The sequence below is a fragment of the Hakea prostrata genome, chromosome 5 (assembly GCF_041222555.1).
Source record: "Hakea prostrata isolate BN-2017 chromosome 5, UWA_Hpros_2, whole genome shotgun sequence".
NCBI classification, from domain to species: Eukaryota; Viridiplantae; Streptophyta; class Magnoliopsida; order Proteales; family Proteaceae; genus Hakea; species Hakea prostrata.
The window spans coordinates 28375031-28397564 of record NC_142604.1 but is presented as its reverse complement, the minus strand read 5'-3'; the positions used below and the strand labels follow the sequence as shown (position 1 = coordinate 28397564).

At 40.0% G+C, this 22534-nt stretch overlaps 1 protein-coding gene across 7 annotated transcripts in view; it reads right to left on the bottom strand.

Annotated features, from left to right (window-relative positions):
• The window catches only part of LOC149015786 (vacuolar protein sorting-associated protein, putative (DUF1162)), a 159289-nt gene that overhangs the window by 27008 nt on the left and 109747 nt on the right, over positions 1 to 22534 (bottom strand). For all 7 annotated transcript variants that reach the window (XM_089155555.1, XM_089155556.1, XM_089155557.1 and 4 more), the window contains 10 exons: positions 20463 to 22051; positions 19072 to 20315; positions 18702 to 18830; positions 18465 to 18620; positions 3394 to 4014; positions 3248 to 3319; positions 2712 to 3176; positions 2424 to 2610; positions 1596 to 2337; positions 1219 to 1335 (listed from right to left, as the gene is read on the bottom strand). In XM_089155555.1, the coding sequence (XP_089011681.1) occupies positions 1219 to 1335; positions 1596 to 2337; positions 2424 to 2610; positions 2712 to 3176; positions 3248 to 3319; positions 3394 to 4014; positions 18465 to 18620; positions 18702 to 18830; positions 19072 to 20315; positions 20463 to 22051 (5322 nt within the window). The remainder of the gene's footprint in view (positions 1 to 1218; positions 1336 to 1595; positions 2338 to 2423; positions 2611 to 2711; positions 3177 to 3247; positions 3320 to 3393; positions 4015 to 18464; positions 18621 to 18701; positions 18831 to 19071; positions 20316 to 20462; positions 22052 to 22534) is intronic.

Here is a 22534-nt window from a genome sequence, read left to right as displayed (position 1 = left end):
ACACAAGGTTTTTAATATTATTTTTTTTTCATACATCTGAGGTCACCAGTTTGTTCAGAAGGGCTGAAACAGGCTAGAAGACAAGTTTCAGCATCGGATGACTCTAATACCCCTTGAGTTGAAGTCTCTAACTGGGTAAATAATTTCCACCATTTGCTGAGATTTCAGTGTAATTTCTTTTTTGAGTTGGCCAGATGGGCCTCGAGATCAAGATCTTGAACCACTTCTGTATTGAAGAACATTACAACTCCAGCAGCCATTGCCATCACCACAATGAAACAAAAGGACATTTCAGGAGCAGTGACTGCAAAGCTGCCAAAAGTGACAGACTCACAGCAATAGCTGTTGTCACTGATTTGGTTAAGAAATTTGGTCAAAATCTCAAAACTATGGGTACCTAATTCAGTTAGTTGAGACAAAATAGCAAGCAAATTGAGGGGTCTTCAAGATGCGCCTAGGCAAACACCTTGATAACCATGCTTAGTAATGACTACTTTCAGGGATACGAAGGTGGGCTAGAGAGCTGGTTATTGTTAACTTAGTAATGTCGGGCCCTACTTAGAGGCCTACTTAGAGAGAAGTGTGTTAAGAAGCTGGTTTTGTATTTTATAATTTAGTTTTTGGGTGGGTGAGGAAGTGTTTATTTTGGCTTCGGGGTATTTCATTTCTGCATGATTGCCACTGGTAATTATTTCTTCTGTTTCTCTACTGTCATGGGGGATTCTGATGCACCTTTTGGAACTCTCTCAAGATTTTTGGGTATCATAAGCTTCCTCATTTCCTGGTTAAAACAATTTAATACTTGAATGGTTTATCTATGTCAAGTAAAACTGTGGGAAAGAGAAGGGCACATCCAGAACAATAACTGGAAAAAATATTGATTGAAGTTGAAACATGAAAGAGTGGTTTATCATGAATATCTAGCCAACAAGAGATTCTTTCTTTCTGTTTCTCTACAGTCTTGGGGGATTCTGATGCACCTTTTGGAAATCTCAAGATTTTATGGTATTATAGGCTTCCTCATTTCTTAGTTTAAACAATTTGATACTTATAAGGGCTCATCAATGTTAAGTAGAACTGTGCAACAGAGAAACTCACAACCAGAACAATAAATGGAGAAAATATTGATTGAAGTTGAAACATGAAAGAGTGGTGTATCATGAAAATCTAGCTAACCAAAGAATCACTTTATGTTTTAGCTTGTAATTAGACAAACACCTTGCTGTATCAGTCCAATGAAGATGAGAATGTTTCCCAACTCCCAGGCTGAAAAGAACACCAGTTCCCTTTTGCTTGAAAGACAAGTCTTTGCTGCAAGCATTACAAATAACATACCTGCAGAAGTTTAAAGAACTCCATAAATATTAATGAAGTCTAATGCTAAAAGTGGATCCAAATCATAAGAGAGTATAGATCACGAATAGTACACCATTCTATTGCAGAGATCAGTGATTATTATAATTAATATCTTATTATGAATTCTCAAAGGAAATTACATTTTAAATGTGCTAAAGGGTCCACTTATGTTGCTAGTTCTGCCAAACAGAAACAGCTAAAGAAAAAAAGAAAAAAAAAAAAAAAATTGCACCTGTTACCTGGGTTGGAAGGTTATGACTCTAGTGCTTGCAAAGAAGGGTCCAGCAACCGGAGTTGATGTCACAGATACTATAAACACTCCAGTTGTAGATGGCTGAGGAATAAGCACACTAGTTGAGCCACTTGGTGGAACAAGAAAAAACGGACTAGACCAAGAACTTCGGGAACTTTCACTTGTGCTCAATCGAACCATGACTTCACTTGCAGAGGACATAGGATGAGGAGAATACATGCATGCCTTAACCTTTCTGCTGCTATTGTCATAGTAACTCTTTTGATGACCTTTAAGAACACTCATTTCACTCTTTATGTGTTTTGAAGTACTTTCAGTAGCCTTTTGAGAACACATATCATGCTCAAGAGAATATGTAGAAGAATCGGACAAAATATGATCCTTGCCAAGAAACTTATAGGAAGATAGGTTATGATTCTCCCTTAATGAGATGAAAACATTTGCAGGGAGTGAGTTTATTGAATCATCAATATATTGGTCAGAGGCATTGGAATCATGGCTAGAAGGTATAAGGCCAAGGCCTTGTTTTCTGGCTTTGAGTTTTTCCTTCCCAATTGAATGGTAACAGGAAGGAATGGTGCTGCAGTTTCCATTTATTTCGTTGCCAGAATCAACAATGACAAGTGATAATGCTGTACAATTATATAGTAAAAATGGTACAGAGATGCAAAGTTCCCTTGCACCACAGTACGGATCCATCACCTTCTCTAGAGTAATATGTAGAGGACCTAGACAAACATAAACGGAACAAAATAAGAAAACAGAGCAGTTAATGGGTAAAGCCCAGAGAGAATCAAATTGCGAAGTGAATTACCATTGGATAGCACAGGATAAAATGTTAATGTTTCATATGAAGAAATCTTGGCTTCACTGAACCTAGATACTGCAGTAAATTTTTCTGCTCGTGGGAACTTTGAAATGGTTGGCTTGAATCCATCCACATGAAACACCAGCCCCAGGTCATGAGTAGAATCAATGTGAAAAACAGAAGCCTTTTCTACCTGAAGAAAATTGGCACTTTAAATAAGCAAATGCCAGTTGATTGACAACACAAAATAGCTCACCTGATTATACACTAGACTAGAATGAAATCTATACAAACCTCTGGAAGGGATACTGTACGAGTAACTCCACCACTTTCTATGGTCAATGAAACGGGACTTGGTAAATAGTTCTTCACCAACAGTGGAGCCATTAATGCCACCCGGTGAATAAATCGTTTCTTTGACTTCTCTGGTTTGCATATGTCCTCAGCATCAGTTTTGGCAGATTGTTTCACAATTTCTCTAACATAAAAAGGTGAACCCATCTTTGGAGCATTTGATGCAGGCAGTATGACATCTTCCACTGAGATACAACAGCGAAAGGGATCACTACTGGGATGAGACGGATAGCAAACGAAAGATCTCAAAAATCCAATCCTGTTTTCATGTGAGAGAATATTTGATAGCTGATGTGCTTCACTCCACAGGTAACTACTACCAATTGGACGCCATCTAATGCGACCGGCTTCAGCCAAATGCAAAGGAAGCGAACACTCCTTATCAGGATATATTGGATCCAAGACCTGAAAGTATCCCTGCTTAGAAAGATCTAGGTAACACCATTTCTTTATGCTGTTGGAATGAAAGGAAATACCTTTGGGGAAACACCAAATGGAATATCAAATCGTATTTCCAATGGCATTGCAGTTGAATTGTATAGTAAGACCTGAAGTTGCTGACTGTTAGCACAATAACAGAACACTATGAAGTAGGTTATAAAAAATGGAAATCTGGACATACCGTTGAGTACAATCGAACCAATTTGCTGTAACGCTGCACGGAGACATCAAACACTACGGGAACAACAAATCCATCACTTTTATCCATTCTACTTTGCTCATCATTTTTTCTATTATACTTCAAAGCATCGTCATTTTTGTCTACCTCTCTTTTATTATGTGATGCTTGAGAGAAATCTACCTCAAAATAACTGACGCCTACAATGTCCATTGATATGGGAGGCGATGGCCTAGATGTTCCATCAAGTTGAATTGATATCTTATGATGCAAAACCCCATTGGACTTTTTCTCATTGAGTCTATCAGAAGATTGACCTGGCCTGAAACAAAATATCTGTTCCTCAGGAGTTCTGTTAATATAAATTGGAACAGAGGAATCTGGTGGGACAAAATTCCCATCTTCCGCTGATAGTACATCTGAATCATCTGCATTAGCAGGCCCAGAGTACAGTTGGAACGATAGGGGCAAAGATGTCTCATTTTGAAGTACGTAAGGAGCATATCTTCTTGTATATTCGTTCTCACTGGCATGACATTCCAAAAATCTGTCTCTTTCTGGTAGATCATTCACCCCAACCTGATGACAAGCATCTTTAATCATCTCCATCACCCTGCAAATAACCTTGGGAAAGAACACCCCCCCCCCCCCCCCAACAAAAAAAAAAAAAAAAAGAAAAAAGAAAAAACTTTAGGTACTGGATCTAAGGGTTCCCCAACCAACTACAGTCTATATAACAATCTTCACTGAGTTGTATAAATAGAAAAAATTAATTAGAAAGGTCACTCTGGAAAAAAAAAAATGGAGGGAAAAAAGGAATTCTTGCATCACGTACAAGATTGTAGCTAACAAACAATACAACAACAACAACAATAAGCCTTGTCCCAACTAAATGGGGTCGGCTACATGGATTCTTGCCCTCCAATCAGTTCTGTTCGAGGTCATGCTAGATACAAGGCCTAAGCTATACATATCCTTTCTCACCACTTCTCCTAAGGTTATCTTAGGTCTACCCCTAGCTCTTCTAGTTCCTTCAATATGGATTATATCACTTCTCCGTACAGGAGCATTTATAGCTCTCCGTTGAACGTGGCCGTGCCACCTCAAACGACTTTCTCTAAGCTTATCACTTATGGGAGCAACTCCCAGACCAACTCTAATATGATCGTTTCTTATCTTATCCATCCTAGTTTTGCCACTCATCCATCTTAGCATCCTCATTTTTGCTACACTGAGTTTATCTATATGATTATTTTTAACAGCCCAACACTCTGCACCGTACATCATAGCTGGTCGAACAACGGTCCTATAAAATTTTCCTTTAAGCTTTAATGAAATACGCCGATCACATAAGACCCCGGACGCACCTCTCCACTTCATCCACCCTATTTTAATTCTTTGGGAAACCTCATCTTCCAAATCACCTCTTTTACTTATGATTGAACCTAGGTACCTAAAACAATCACTCTGAGGAATCTCTTTATCGTCAAGTATCACCACCTCATCATCTGCCGATCATGACTAAAGTTACAAACTAAATATTCTGTCTTCGATCTACTAAGTTTAAAGCCTTTTGATTCCAAAGCTAATCTCCATGATTCTAATTGGTATTAATCCCCACTTGGGTCTCATCAATCAACACAATATCATCCACAAAAAGCATACACCAGGGACCTCATCTTGAATGTCTTTGGTTAATTCATCCATTACCAGTGCAAAATAGATATGGGCTTAAAGTTGACCCTTGATGTAGCCCAACTGTTATCGGGAATTCATTACTTTGTCCCCCCACTGTTCTAACACTAGTCACCGAACCATCATACATATCCTTAACTATATCTATATATTTACTTGCAACACTTCTTTTCTTTAGTACTTGCCAAATTAACGCTCTAGGGACTCTATCATAAGCTTTTTCTAGGTCAATAAATACCATATGAAGATCTTTCCTACATTCTCTATACCTTTCCATAAGTCTCCTAATTAAGTAAATAGCCTCCGTCGTAGATCTTCCCGGCATAAACCCAAATTGGTTCTCCGTAACTGTAGTTAAGTGTCTCAAACGGGTTTCAATTATTCTCTCCCATAATTTCATCGTATGGCTCATCAATTTAATGCCCCTATAGTTATTACAACTTTGAATATCTCCTTTATTTTTGTAAATTGGAACCACAACACTTCTCCAATCATCTGGCATTTTCCCTGTGCTCATAATCTTATTAAACAACTTAGTCAACCAAACTAGTCCATGGGTTCCTAAGCTCTTCCATACTTCAATTGGGATTTCATCAGGACCTTGTGTCTTGCCGAGGTTCATCCTCCTTAAAGCTTCTTTTACTTCGGACATCGAAATTCTACGTATATAAGTTCGGACATTGGTGCCTTGGTGAAAAGTGTAATCGTCCGAACTAGAGAAATAGGTTTCCCATCTTTTCTTAATATCCTCCTCACAAACTAATACTTTACCATCTCCATTTTTAATACATCTAACATGGTCAAGATCTCTACTCTTCCTATCCCTCATCTTAGCTATCTTATAAATAGATTTTTCCCCTTCCTTTGTGCCCAACTTATTATATAACTCTTCATACTTCCTTTCCCTTGCTTTTCCTGCAATTTTCTTAGCTTCATTTCTATCCAACCTATACCTATGAAGATCCTCAACATCTTTAGTTCTTTGCCATGTCTTAAAACTAGCTTTTTTATTCCTAATGGCAACTTGAACCTCACTATCCCACCAACCACGTCTCTCTATAAGAATGGATCTTTCCTTTTGATTCACCTAGAACATCTTTAGCCACCTTCTTAATACACATAGCCATCTCATTCCACATTGCATTGGTATCCCCTTTAAAATCCCATTTTCCTTGTTTGACTACTTCATTAACGAAGGATTTAGAGTACTCTCCTTTCAAATTCCACCATCTTATTTTGGGATAGTTTACCTTCGACCTTTTATGTGTTCTTGGGACTAAGCACATATCCAAGACCACAAGTCTATGTTGTGCAGTTAAGCTTTCCCCCGGTATCACCTTGCAATCCCTGCACAACAATCTATCAATCCTTCTAGTTAGGAAGAAATCTATTTGGCTTCTATGCTGTCCACTTTTGAAAGTAATTAAATGTTCATCTCTCTTTTTGAAGTAAGTATTTAATATAGATAGATCAAAAGCAGTAGCAAAATCCAAAATTGAAATCCCCTCCTCATTCCTTTCTCTAAAACCATATCCTCCATGAACACTCTCATATCCTGTTTGATCTTTTCCAATATGTCCATTTAGATCACCTCCTATGATAATCTTTTCTCCTTGACGAATTCCTTGCATTAAATCCATCCATATTTTCCCAAAATTCTAGCTTTAGACTTTCATCTAATCCTACTTGAGGTGCATATGCACAAATTATATTTATGCATTATTTCTCCATTACAAGCTTGATAGCAATAATCCTATCACCCACTCTTTTAACATCCACCACATCATTTTTTAAATCTTTATCCACTATTAAACCCACTCCATTTTTATTTGTTTTATCCCTAGTATACCAAAGTTTAAAGTCATCCAACTCTTTGGTTTTTTTACCCCTCCATCTAGTCTCTTGGATGCAAGCTACATTAATCCTTCTTCTCCTCATAACATCAATCAATTTTAAGCTCTTACCAGTTAAAGATCCTATGTTCCAAGATGCTAATCTAATCCTACGCTTATGGACTAGCTTCTTTACCCGCACTCGTCCACGGCGCGGGAACCCTTGCCTACTTTTCACCGCATCCGGGCGCCAATGCGACGCATCGCTTACAGGGGACGCCCTAGCTAACCCTTGCCCACTTATCACTACACCCGGGCCATAGTGTAGCGCGTCGCTTCTTTTGTCGGGGAACGCCCTAGCATAGCTTTTATCATATAAGGTCGAATCCATGAAAAAAGGTTTGGCTAGATTTTTTTCTCGGTGCCGGCTGCCGACCTGACGCACCAACCCTCCTCCTTTACCCGGGCTTGGGACCGGCAACTAACAAACAATATGAACCATTAATATGTTCCAACTAGCATGGGAAACAGGCTGTTAGCCATTAATCTCTATACACTCACTCCAACTCCACATCCAATTCTACTACCCTCTGTTCCAACCCAGATGGCTCGGCTCCCCTTTCTACTCTTTCCTAGCAATTAAGGCTGAAGTGTGGGGATGGAGGGTGGTTTCAATTAATAATTTTCTCTCCCTTTTTCCTCCTTTAACACTTGTCTCCCTAGCAAATTTTCTCTCCCTTTTTCCTCCCTAATCTATGCCCTCAGATGATAAAGCTTCCCTCTTCAGTCTAATGGAGCCCCTGGTCCTGATATATTCAGCACATATTCTTTCTAGCCAGCTAAAACATCATCAATGATGATCTCACCAAACCATCTACAGCTTCTTTTTTGACCCCCATCAGCTTGCTCACAAAACCCACTCTCCTTTGCCTCATCCCTAAGAAAGAGGCAGCCTCATCCTTCTCTGAATTCAAACCAACCTCTCTATACAACCACCTTTACAAACTAATTGTCAAAATTCTGGTTAATTAACTCTAACTAGTGGTCCCTACCTTAATTAGCCAAAACAATTGAGCTTCATTCTTGGCAGACTTACTGCAATAACCATCCTCCTTTGCACGGAACTAGTTAGGGGATTGGGCTGCAAATCGCACTACCTAATGAAAATTGACAGTGACAAAACCTTTGACTTGGGGGACCCAGTTTGGCCCTTAGTGGCCTTCACCCACCCTATCTTGCCCTGAGCCCGAACAAGGCATGAGCTCAAGGTTTTGGCCTTGAGGGTGGGTAGGGCAAAAATATTCCGACCTTGAATTAGGGCCAAAGCGGACAAGATATTATTGTTCTACCCGACAAGGGTCTGATTTTGGCTGATCCTACCATTATTTTGGCCCTTATTTTGTCCCTGATTTTTGTGGTCAAGGCAACAATGATGGACATATAATTATTGCTTTGGACAAGGAAACAATGTGGAGTTTGAATCATTTTATACTTTTGTGCGTTTTACTTTTAGTTTGTTTGAGATATTTCATATTTATTTTTGATATCCGATTTAATAGCAGCTTGGAAGTTTTATTGTTTCTTTATTTATTTTTAATATATCAGATGATTCAAATCTAATAACAGGTTAAAATATGAATATTATTTTCTTTCTCTATAAAGCATCTAGTTGAGATATTATTGATATTGGATTTAGCAAGGACATAGATAACAATTGTTGCATGGAAGTTATACTGTTTCTTTATTTTATTTTATTTTATTTTATTTTTCTATATCAAATGATTAATTTTCACATGTTAGATAATGAAAGTTCTAATTGTATGTCGTACATCTAGTTAATATATTATAATAACAATAGCTTGGAAGTTTGTATTTTTTTCTTGGGTTTTTGTTTTAAACTTAACAAGTGGCTACTTAAGATACTATAATATAATAGCATGGGCATCTTGTTCTCAATTTTGGTAAGGTGCTTTCATATTAGATTTTCTAGGGCCAGGGTCAAGGACAAGGCCAATCAAGGATGGAGATGGCAATCGACAATAAGGGTGCGTTGGGTTTGGCCTGGCCTCTCAAAACAAGAATTTTAGGCCCTGAATCTGGTCAAGGCAGGATAGGAATGGGCTTAGCTAAGAGCATTCAGGGCTTGGATTGGGTTCTGGAAAGCTAGGCCCAACCCGTCCTTGTTGCAGCCCTACTTTGGCTGTTGTATGTGGGAGTTCACTTGCAATGTCATGACCAACATCACCTGCCACTGCATATTTTTGGGTTGGATTCTGATAAGCCCCTTATATCATGAGTCTATAAGCTAAAGCCTGGCAAGCAAATCCCCTAAATCGGGTGGAAGATTTGGAGAGTCATATTACATTCAGGTTACTTTTTAGGATTAGATTTGAAGAGTCATATTACATTCAGATTACTTTTTAGGATTAGATTTGAAGAGTGCTATTCGAATTGGGATGATTCTGTTGATTAATACTGTAGGAACGAAATTGCTATAAACAGGGGAAAGGAAGAGTAGAGGAGACATGTTTTTGAGTTATTGGGGAATTTGGGTGAGAGTTATTGCTCTTGGGTAGCCGTAGGATTCACCTACTGCTAGTAGTGTGTTTGTTTCTCGTTCAACTTTTATTCAAAGTCCATTATTGCTATTATCTTCTTGAGTTATTCCATCTTTGTTAAGTTGCCTCATTCGGGTACTTAACAAATTGGTATCATTGTCAATCGATTCCAAGGGAATGGCAAAGAGCAGAATGGAGCAGCGGGTTAGAAGATCTGGAAACGATCGTGAAGGAGGTACAAGGGCAGGTAGGAATCTTAGCACAGCAGATAGAAAAGGGAGAAAAATCCAACAATGAATTTCGCGAAGAATTGCAATTTATGTTTTCAAAAGGGAAGTTAGTTGATAATCTAATTGCAGAAGAAATTGAATTAAAGGCACACCAGATCACGACACTCGAATGGGTACACTCGAATGGGTATAGCAGAAAAATCAAGAGATTTTCTTCCCAGGCAACTTGAAATGCCGATTTTTCTGGGAGAAGACCCTATGGGATGGATCGCAAGGGCTGAGCAATATTTCGATCTGTATAGATTGAGCGAAGGAGAGAAACTACGAACTGCAACACTGTGTTGTGAAGGAGCAGCATTGGGATAGATACGTTTCCAAGAACTTCCGCAACCGTTGCTATCGTGGAAAGGACTGAAAGAAGCAATGATTCAGAGGTTTAGTTCGACGCAGATGAAGACCCCCCAAGAGGCGTTGATCACCCATAGACAAACTAGAACGTTTGCAGCATATAGAGATGGTTTTGAGATCCTCACGGTGGCTGCCGGAGCTCTGGACGACGAGTGGTTAAAAGGAGTTTTTCTCGCAGGTTTGAACGAAGATATAAGGGCTGAAATCCGTCTATTTGGACCCACTGCTTTGGGCCAAATTATGGACTTGGCCCAAGCAGTAGAAGCCAAAAATCTGGTGGGAAAGTTAAATAGAAAAACTTCTTGGGCCCAGCCCATTCAAGCAGCCCAAAGCCCTACCTAGCGCTATATTCAATTAGGCATTTTAGGCCCAACCCATATTACCACTAAAGGAACCGGAACAGTTTTCGGGTCCAACCAAGGAGTCGGATCGAACCAAGGGAGCAACTTACCGGTCCGCCCAAACCACAGATCTGAACCATCGTCTTCCTCCTCTCATTCTCGATCTGCAGCAGCTTCATCGACAGGAAACCCAAATCGATCGCGGTGGTTGTCCCAAGAGGAGATCAAAAAGAAAATGGACAAAGGTGTTTGCTTTAGATCCGACGCTCCATATACTAGAGGCCATCGGTGTACTCTAAAACAATTGAAGTTGCTGCTGTTACATGAAGACGATGAACCAGAACTCACGGTAGAGACCGACAGTGACGGTGGAGGAGTTGAAACGGAACCATTGCTGGAGACAGAGCTATCTCACACCTCTTTGGTAGGAATCGATTCTCCCCACACCCTGAAACTGAAAGGGCAGATCCACGGCTTCGATGTTGTTGTTCTGATTGACTGTGGAGGAACGCATAATTTTATCGCGCAAGGGCTAGTGGAGCCGTTAGGGTTGCAAGTACAAAAGAAAGACTTCCAAGTGGCTTTGGGAGACGGCATGGTTAGCAAAGGGACTGGGGTTCGTTGAAATGTCCTGATTAACATGGGTGGTGAGAATTTCGTCCAAAGCTTTTACCCTTTCAATTTGGGCAGTATTGATGCTATCCTGGGTGTCGAATGGTTGCAAACATTAAGAGAGGTGCGAAGCAATTGGCGTCTGAGAACGATGAGTTTTGAATGGCAGGGTCGACCAGTAAAGCTGAGTGGAGACCCGACTTTATTAAGGCTGGAAACGACAATGAAAAACGTGTTGCAATCTGTACGGGCAGGTGGTGACGGCTACTGGTTGCAACCGCAACTCACGAAAGGGGAAGCTAAGGAAGTCCAGCCAAATGAGGCTATATCTAGTCTGTTAGGCGAGTATGTACACTTGTTTGAAGATCCCACAGGGTTGCCACCTCGGCGACCATAGGACCACCGGATACGATGGGTCGACGGAAGTACACCGTCTAATATCCAGCCTTATCGCTACCTGCACTCACAGAAAAATGAGATTGAGAGGTTAGTGCAGGAAATGTTGACTACAGGGTTGATACGACCTAGTGTAAGTCCTTACTCTAGTCCAATCTTGTTGGTAAGAAAGAAAGATGGAGGCTGGAGGTTCTGCATGGATTATCGGGCTTTAAATAAGCTTACCATTCCTGACAAATTTCCTATTCCAGCAATCGATGAATTGTTGGACGAATTAGGCGGCACCACGGTGTTCACCAAGCTTGACTTAAAATCCGGCTATCATCAGACCAGGATGGTCAAACAGAGGTGGTAAATCCCAGTCTTGAGATTTACCTATGATGCTTCTGCGCTCGCCAACCGAAGGACTAGATTAATTGGTTTCCATAGGCAGAGTATTGGTATAATACGACATTTCATTCAGCCACTCAAATGACTCCCTTTTAGGTTGTGTACGGGCGAGACCCCCCTTCTCTCCTGCGTTGGGAGGATGGTCGTTCTAAAGTTGATGAGGTTGGTGTGTTCCTTCAGGAGCGTAATCGAGTATTGGATGACCTCAAAAACAATCTGCGGGTGGCCCAAGATTGGATGTGCGTTTCCGCGGATTCCAAGCGCAGGGAGGTGCATTATCAAGTGGGAGATGAAGTTTTTCTTAAGCTACAACCTTATCGCTTCCAAAAACTTGCCAAGTGGCCCAATGAGAAACTCAGCCATCGCTTCTACGGGCCGTATCAGATCATTAAGCAAGTGGGACCAATTGCCTATCGTCTACGTTTATCGGTTGATTCAAGGATCCACCCGATGTTTCACGTCTCACAGTTGAAGCAGGCACTTAGGAAGCATACTACTCCACAGCCACTTCCAACTTGTTTGTAGGGGAACGGCGAGTTGCAGCTCACACTAGAAGCCTTGCTCAGCATTCGTTTCTCTAGTCAAGGGATGCTGGAGGTTTTGATTCAATGGAAAGGACTGCCTCCTTGTGAAAATACTTGGGAAATTTATGATGAGATTAGGGGGTGCAAGTTTGGCCCTGGCGGCCCTGACCCGCCCTAAGCCCGCCCTGAGCCCGAATAGGGCTTGGGCTAAAGATTTTGGCCCTAGGGCGGGTTAGCCAAAATATTCGGCCGAACTAGGGCGGGCGGGCCTAGGATTACTCTTTGGCCCGCCCAACCCACCCCGATTTTTAGCCCGACCCAGCCCCGATTTTGGCCCCGATCTTGCCCGATTTTGGCCCTATCTTGCCCCGATTTTGGCCCCCGATCTTGACCCCGACCGGCCCGATTTTGGCCGACCGCCCCGATCTTGCCCCCGGCCTGATTTTGGCCCCGACCCCCCCGATTTTGGCCCCGTCCGATCCTAGCCCCGATTTTGGCCCCGATCCTAGCCCCGATCTTGGCCCCGATTATGGCCCCGATCCTGGCCCGATTTGGCCCCGATATTGCCCCGACCCGATCCTGGCCCGATTTGAGTCTAAAGACTCGGACCCTCCACCCACTTGAGAGGAATTAATTGTAATACATATAGGTGGATACTTGACACGTGTCAAATTTTAAAACATGATCATGTTTTGTAGAAAATTAATAAAAATAAACTATAACCTCATTACCAATGTAATAAGCATCTATTTGATTTTGGCCCTGATCCTGACCCTAATTTTGACTCTAATCTTAATATTAATTTGACGATGATCATGTACTACGATACTAGATTTTTACCCGATCTTCATACTAACATTGATATGAGTCTTGATTTTGATACTTAGTCACTTTGATCATATTAGACTATAAATTCACTTTTTATATTATTTTTAAGGTAATTTTTATTTTTCCAACAAAGTCATTTTTAGTTCAATAAAATATGGATTTTGTTTTTTGACTAAGGCGAGATAATATATTATAAATAATAAAAACTATTACATAAAGAATTAATATCTAACAATTCTATACCCTAACTTCTCATCATGAATATCTAACAAATCTCTTGTGATATTTCAAAAAATTATTAAAAACATATAGCAATGTTTGTAACTAAAACATCATTTTCTTTAACTATGAAAAAATACTTTTTTTTTTGTTGAATACTAAATTATTGTCGATTTACTTGTTAACAAGGTTTTGAATATGATTTTTTTGTATTGAATAAAGATATCAATTTATTGAAAAGTTGTGAATGAAACATACCTACCTATGGCTTAAATTCTTGACTTTGAAGATAAAATTTTCATTTATCGATTCCTTTTGAATTATGAATCTCGATGTTTCTAAGTTTACAAAAGAGTTTGTGTGACATTCTCTATAATTGACTTGACTTTCAAATATGCCTAAATTTAATTACAATTCTTCTCTCTACTTATTCTATTTCATGAATAATTTTAACTCTTTGTTCTTTGGAGAAAACCAAAGGAAAAACAGAATAAGAGAGAGAGAGAGAGAGAGAGAGGAGCAATTAAAAACCCTAGAAATTTGGATTTCTTATTTCTCTAAAATCTAAATGGGTATAAATAGTTAAATACATATTGAATCTAAGTTTTGGATTATTTGTTGACATCTTTAATATTTTGTTTTCCGGATTGAGTTTGGATTTTAAGTATTTAATTACTTTAATATGTATTTTAATTACTACTGTCTTACATTTGATATTTACGACCAAAGATATGGCCAATTAAAGCTAGGGACAAGGCCATTAGGGCCTGGGCCAATCGAGGTTCGGGGCAGGCCAATCGGGGTCGGGGCAATCGGGGCCGGGGACGGGGGCCAGTTAGGGCCAAGGACGGGGCCAATCGGGGCCGGGGGACGGGGCCAGTTAGGGCCGGGGGACGGGGCCGGGGCCAGTTGGGGCCGGGGGCGGGGCCAATTAGGGCCGGGGCGGGGCCAATTAGGGCCGGGGACGGGGCCAATTAGGGCCGGGGACGGGCCGGGGCCAGTAGGGCCGGGGCGGGGCCAATGGGCCAGGGCGGGGCCAATCGGGGCCGGGGGCAGGGCCATTGGGCCGGGGCCAGGGACGGCCAATCGGGGCCAACCCATCCCGACCCGGGCCAATTAGGGCGGGAATGGGCTTGGCTTGGCCCTGTAGGGCTTAGGGCCAGGGACACTAATTATTGGCCCTGAACTAGGGCCAGGGCGGGAATGGGCTCAAATTATACCATATAGGGCTGGGCTTGGGATTGCAAAAGCCCGGCCCAGCCCGACCCAGTTGCAGCCCTAGATGAGATGCAGTCCCACTTTCCAGATTTTCACCTTAAGGACAAGGTGAAACTGTTGGAGGGGAGTATTGATAAGCCCCTTGTATCACGAGTCTATAAGCGAAAGTGTGGCAAGCAAATCCCCTAAATCGGGTGGAAGATTTGAAGAGTCATATTACATTCAGGTTACTTTTTAGGATTAGATTTGAAGAGTCCTATTCGAATTGGGATGATTCTGTTGATTAATACTGTAAGAATGAAATTGCTATAAATAGGGGGAAGGAAGAGTAGAGGAGACATGTTTTTGAGTTATTGGGAAGTTTGGGTGAGAGTTATTGCTCTTGGGTAGCCGTAGGATTCACCTACTGCTAGTTGTGTGTTTTGTTTCTCGTTCAACTTTTATTCAAAGTCCATTATTGCAATTATCTTCTTGAGTTATTCCATCTTTGTTAACTTGCCTCATTCGGGTACTTAACAGATTCACTCCTGCATATCATCTCCTTTCTTCTTAGACATCATTAACAACTGAGCCTCCTCATGTGAAAGAAACTCAAAAGTACATACCTTATTTGGCTTGGAAGTTACTAGTCACAAACACCCGGTAACATGATATACTGCTGTTTGACTGCCTTTAGCCAAGCCTAGCCTGTTTCTATCATACAAAGCCTGAGCTTAGCATGATCTAATCGTCTCTACCTATATAGGATTATTCAACACCTAAAACCCTATTGGAAAGGATCATACTACTTGGTAGATTCAGTCAACCATATGAAAACATGCTCAAAATGATGTCATCACCTATTACACTCATACGTGCGTCCTATACCACATACCCTCATACAATAGATTAAGCCAAGAATCAAAATATGTAATCCCAAATATGTCAAGTCACAGTTTATCACAATATCTCGTAACCATCATCATCTACATCATCAATAACAATCCCAACCCAATCCAATATGATCAATAAAAGACCAATAATGATGCATAACATGTGTTAGGACCCTCCCTAACTTGCCCTGAATCCTACCAAGAAGCTCACTGATAGCAATGTAGATATTCATTCATTGTAACAAAACCAGTAAAACAACAGAATAACAGTGGATATATCACTTGATGAATACAAACTAATACTGATACCTACTGAAACTACTAACTGCATAAGAACTTATGAAATAAAGAAAAGACTAGATGACAAGAACAGCTCCACTCCCCTGATAACCAGAACCTCTGCACACCCAGAGCTTCCCCGAGAGGTCTTCCCTCTCCCACAAGCACAGCTTGTTTATCCTCTTTTTCCTCTCCCCCTCTACTCTCCCTCATTACCCCCATATATCCCTTCTTCCATTCTCTCTAACAAAGTGTAACAAACTCTCCTCTCTTATCCAATGTTCTGTTGCCACCTGGCCTGTCATTTCTGTCCCTTAACTTATAACAGAATGGTGGTGGCTGTCTACTAATGGGTTGCCACTTGTCCTTCCCCTGTACCAGCTGCTGGTGTAGCTACATTCTCCCCTGTTTCAGCCAATGCTACTGCTGTCTTCCCCTGTTTACCCTTGGGTTTGTATACCTAAAAAACTAGGGTCTTATCATAACATGTAAAACACAATAAAACTCAACAAAAATAAAACCATCTGCTCACCCTATCTAAGCTTAAAGTGAATTAAGAACCAAAGCGTGCTTCTATGTCCTCACAAGCAAGACTCTGTGGACCTAACCAACATCAAACAGTGTTCTAAACCTAAGATAATCCTAAGGGTTTTAATTGAATCAAAACTTAATTGGTGCCAAAGCAGACCCCAACTAGGTTTCTATGGAAACTGAAATATTCTCTGTCCAAATTTGATATTTCAAAGGCTCCAACCATGGGAGGTATTGCCAAATTAATTCAGATGACCTCCCCTTAGGAACCCACCAAAACTTCAAGAAAACAAAGACAAAAATTAAAATGTTTACAACCACCATCTAGTTATAAAATAGGGGATCCCTTTTATCTCCATGAGGTTCAAAAGTATGTAAAAAATAATCAAAGTCAACCTAACTTGATAAGGACATGATCTTTTGTCTCTATCGACCCCAATGATTACTAAAATCATGGAAAGAAACGATAACCCATCCCATTGATTATTATTCTCTCTTTCTTCCCATGAGCACATACACCTGGACCTAGTTAGGTATGTAAACTATACCAGTTGAAAGTAAGTCCAAATTGAGAAAAACAACAGTGTTTTCCTGCAAAATATCCAATCAAGAGAGGGGAAGAATGGGAGAGCAAAATTTAGATTTTGAAAGAATAGGAGAATAGGAGAGATAAGAGCCCCCGGGGGAGATGAAGTAGTATTCCATAAGAAAAGGAATGAGAGAGGGGAGAGGTTGATAAATTCATATCACAAGGCAAATAAACATATTTAGCCTCCTAAGAAATTTAAATTCTTTCTTTGTAATAATATTAATTTCAAAGAGATGATGATGATGATGATGATATCGTATTATTTTGCGAGATCCAAAAGAAATCCAAAGGAACTAGGATAATCTTGTCCACAAAAAGATTTGCTACAAAAGTAAGTGCACAAATTTTGCTTCCACAAGGAAGCGAATTTCTTTCCTTGTAATAACTAATAACATAATAGGTACTTTCTGTAGGTAGTATATTAGGACCATTTGGTCAAATGAATGATTTGCCACAACTTGGGTATGTACTTCTATATAATGGTGGTATGATATACTTTTTCTCCCCTTGTACACTTCTTGTCGCATGCCACATTTATTAACAATTGATACCCAATGAAACATCAATGTAGTACCATAGCCATGCCTTACATCCACAACATAAATTATAGGCACGAAAACAGAAAGAATGTTTATAAATTCAAATATAGGAGTACTACTGATAAAATAGTTACCCAACCACATAAGTTGGAAAAGTCTTCAAAATTAAATAACTCAAAAGAATGTCTGAAACAACTCCTAACACATCTAAGCTACTAAAGAAATCTGGATAACTAATCCACCAAATGAGTCCTGTAAGCACACGAGTAGCAAGCACAAAATGGATCATGGCCAGCTTCCACCTGTACGGCCTCCACAAACCCCTCCTCTGCTACAACCTTCTGTGCTTCTAGTTCGCAACAACCATGGGGTGATTTCCACCAAACTCTTGGGGGACACAAGCACATTGCATGAGGGAGAGCTATATCCTAGATGCCATCACATAATATGCCAGATAAATGCAAGTCCTCTATCTAGAGCAAGCATGCATTTATTTTATGAATACAGTCCCCTGGGGATCTGTCCTCGTCATCATCATCGAACAGGGGGAATGGGATCAGTCACTACTCTCAATCTCAGCCGCACTAATAGGGTCAGTCAGCTCAATGCATCAAAACAGAACAACCAGGTTGATTGGGTTCGGTCACCACTCTCTCACTACAACTGGTAGGTTCAGGGGAAATGGGCCATGCTCTCTCACCTTGACTGGTAGGTTCAAGGGTATAGGTCTGCTCCCACAAACAGGTATACTGTTGCTTCCCCTCACACAACACCCCCCAACCCCCCCCCCCCCCAAAAAAAAAAAAAAAAAAAATAAATAAATAAATAAATCCCAACCCTTGGTTTTGTTTACCCTCACGTATCCTCCAAACCCCATCCTTTTTTGGGGTTTCAGTAATATATGGTTTATCATCTGAAGGTAAAAAAATAAACAAATAAATAAAATAAAATCTGATGTAAACGATCAAACAAAATGATGGTCCAGTATGCAAATAGAACTCTCTTTGCATTACCTCAATGAGGGGTTCTGTAATGTTCAGATTAAGCTGTGTTCTTGACATCAAGTGGATGTACGTGATGAAAGAGGTGTTCAGAAGATCACCCTGCTCCTTTTTCCTTGTGATGTTTAACTGAAAATTCCATGGCTCTACAAAAGGCTCCCACATGACCTAAAATCAGAGTGTGGATATTAGGGATTAGAAACATTATGTATGTTTGGAGTAATGATAAAAACATTTTCTAATGTGTACCTTGTCAATGTTATTGTAGTTCACGTGAAGGTCACCTGCAACTGAGGCGTCCATGTTATGATTTCTCATGTAAGCATGCAAAAGTAGATTTCTCACCAAGATCACAAGAAGGGGACCATTGCAGCTCCACTGTGTTAAGCCGGGGGGAAATAGTCAGCACCACAATATTCAACCACCAACAGTTATACAATTTAAAAAAAGCTCATTTCAGATAAACAATGTACGAAGAGGAAAGAACAAATTACAAATATAGCATGCTGGGGGAATTTACTAAGAAAAACCCATGGGAAGAATAATGGAAATCCAATAAACTTCAATTCTAAAGTTACTTTGACAACAAATCAATAAATGGCTGCAGGCAACAACTTACCCTTCCATCAGAAAGAAGAACAGAAGTCTTTTTCAAATGCACTTTAAAATTTATGGTCCCCAAGGAAAAGTCTGATGATCCTGCTTCATATTTCTTGAAACCGATATCATTCCAAAAATTAAATGTATGATATGATAGCCATACATCTAAATTTTCAATTAGTAGCTCAGATGAGGTATGTATGATCCCCTCCTTATCATGTATTTCCCCAGCCACATTAACCTGATATAACTTGAATAAAGGCCAAGAGAAAACTCTCCCATCCTCGACATCTTCCAGCCTTCCACTTGTCTTCTCCACATGAAAATTAAATTTTGCACCTGTGCCACATATTTTTAATTGGCTATCTCTAGCATTCAGAGTAACCGAAATATATTTAGCATGCTTTGGTTGAAAGGCTGCTGCTCCTTCAATTAATTCAGCAGATAATTTCCTAAGAATCTCCTCTTGAGCTTGAGCTGACCCATACTTATCCAACATTTCCTCCTTGACCCAAACAGGGAAATGAAATGAAATGCCAATACTTTCTGCCTTCACGATAAGACGAACAGGATCCAGGATGATGCTTTCAGATGCATAAGAAGCTGATGAGTTGGGAGATTCTGGAGCATTCTGTAGCAAAATTGGGCCTGTATTTTCTGTTGGTTCCATTGGATAGATATCCGAATTAGCAGTTGACTCATTCATGATGGAAGTCCTGGTTAAGGTATTACTATGGGAAACCACAAGGTCAATGACTTCAAACCAGTCTGACAAGTGCAACCAAATGTCAAATAAAGACATACTAACTACTAGCAGACTGCCAACATCATCTGATTTCGAGAAATGAATATCGATACTCGAAGAAATGGAATCCTTGGAAGTACAACAAACTAAGATAGCAGAAGTACGAAATGAATACAGAGACAGAGAAGAGAAATCAACATCCAGGCATAAAAGTGTTTCATTTTTAAATGATGCGGATAATTTAAACTGCATGCCTGCTTCAGCAATCAGTTTTGATGGAACAGACTGCCCTGACCAAGAATGATACAATTTTATATACAGCGCATTGACACAGCATCGGAAAATGGTGATGTCTACACTAGAGTCATCAGATTGAATAGCATGATCCTCTCTTGAACTCTGTTTAACCTGCCGAAACTGGATGATATCTGAAGTAAATCCTTTAGATTCTCTGTTAACTGATGACAGCTGATTAATCAAAGTCAGAATAGTCTCAGCACCGCTAATGAGGTATTCATCTACATTTAAAAAGAGAGAACTGTTAAATTCAGGAACATAATATGCACGAATTAATTTATGCATGCATGTATTCTGTAAAAAAATTAACCATCATGAAAATCTTCCGGAAATACACAATGACAACTTAAGAGAAAACAGGAATCTACCTTGGGAAATGACCTCACAATTTCCAACCTTCATCAAGACACATGTGGGAGCAGAAGAGTCTCCAGAAGAGGTTTTATTTTCACATGGAGTTCTGAACCATAAATCTGCATCTAGTGCTGCAACCAAGGAGACACTTTGAATTTCTTGATCAAGCTCCAAAGAGGATTGTCCTTCATCCTTGATTAGCAGAAGTGATAATGATAAATTGCGCCCAAATACATTTAGAAGATCAAGTTTATCAAAAAGACTAATTTCTGGAACCATACATTCAGAAGGAATGCCGTTTACAGCATATATTGCACTGCATCCTTCAACAAAACTTAAATATAGTTGACGAAGCTCAAGTTGTATAGATTGTTGATCATCTTCCTCCAGCGGTAAAATCAGTAGAGAGTCAAGTATCTCAAGCTTGTAAGAAACACTGATTTGTGCATCATACCCACGGTTGTCATCAACACATTGCTTATTTTCATTTGGATTCCAATCAGGGGTTGAAAAGTATCCAATTATAATGGCCAAAAATTCAGACACTAAAACACAACATACATGCTGAATGCCTATGCTTATCTCAATTTGAGAACCCAATGCTCCATTTACTTTTCGTATACGAATATTAAGTACAGAAGAAAGATTCGGTAATGAAGAACCCCACAGATATTCCTGGAAACTTTGGGTAGACCAAGATGAAGAGATTAATAATCTGTCAACAGAGCACAGAACATCCCAATAGTGGATCCCATGAAAAAAAAGTAAGCATTTAGAGTCAGTCAGTGTCAAAGTACCTAGAGTGCAGGAAGAATCATGAAAATGTACTCTGATTCCACTGAAATCCAAAACAACCACCACTGAATCAGCATCCTTACAACTTGCAGACATATCAAAAGCACCAGCACTGGATGCTTTAGTTGTTGGGACCTTGAATATCTCTGACCTCTTCCATATGCCAAATTCTGGCTTTCTAACAGAACTTCTGTCTCCAACATGGAAATTCCTTCTCCATTGAGGACTGCTATAGACAAGTGAACTTTGAAGGTCACTAAGACAACCTGTTTGATGAATTGTTATGAAAGGAAAACTATCTACAGGAATTCCAGCCATACTAGTGCCTTCGGTTCTGCAGAAGTTTGAAAAACCAAAAGTTTGGGACTCAAAAACTGATTCCAGCTGGGGGTATTTACATTCCTCACAAAAGACAAAGGAGTCCATCCCAGAAGAAGTTGACGAAGGAGCACTAGGTGCTGAAACTTTATCATAAAATTCGCACAGCATTCGAAAAATATTAGGGTAGCAATGAATATCAACATCATCCAGGAAAACTGTGAACCTTCGGCAAATTATGCCCACATTTCTCAATGATTCATAGTGTAAATGAAAGAATCCATCATCGAACACACTTTGGTCACCAGAGTTATCATTCGACTTTTCAAGCTCAATGTTCGTTTCATGCATATGCACAGAATTTGCAGAAGAAGTGTTCTTGGACAAGCACAATATATGGTCAGTCATCCCGTTTTTCAACATAGACGTGTTGATCTTCAGCGTTCTCACAGAGATACCACACTGCTCCATTTGTTCTTCTGAAGAATACCTGCATTACCGTTCAGAAGCAGATTCATTTGGACCTAGGCTGGAACCATGTATTGCCTTTGTTACCAAACAGAAAAGTTCAGTCTTTGAATATAGATTTTTCGGTTAAGAACTGGGGTCTGGGACCCAAGAGTCTAAACACAGACCAAACACTTTCCACACATGGAATTTGATTTAGATGTAAAGAAAAAGTTGTCCTGATTCTGTTTTAAAAGCAAGATCATAATGTTTGATATTTTTCTCCCACCATTTACCCTAAACTCAGTGACCCTATCTGTTATGGCATGTTCTAGTGCAGCAGCAGTTAACAAATGGATTCAAAACTGATTCTACCACCATAGTTCACAAAATAACAATTCAGTCTTATCCCAACATATTTTAAACATTTTGAAACATATTTGAGGTATGTCTACTCTACCTAACTGGCATGTGGGATGCACATAATCTCTCCTGTTTGCTACTCGTTTCTCCCATATTCATGATA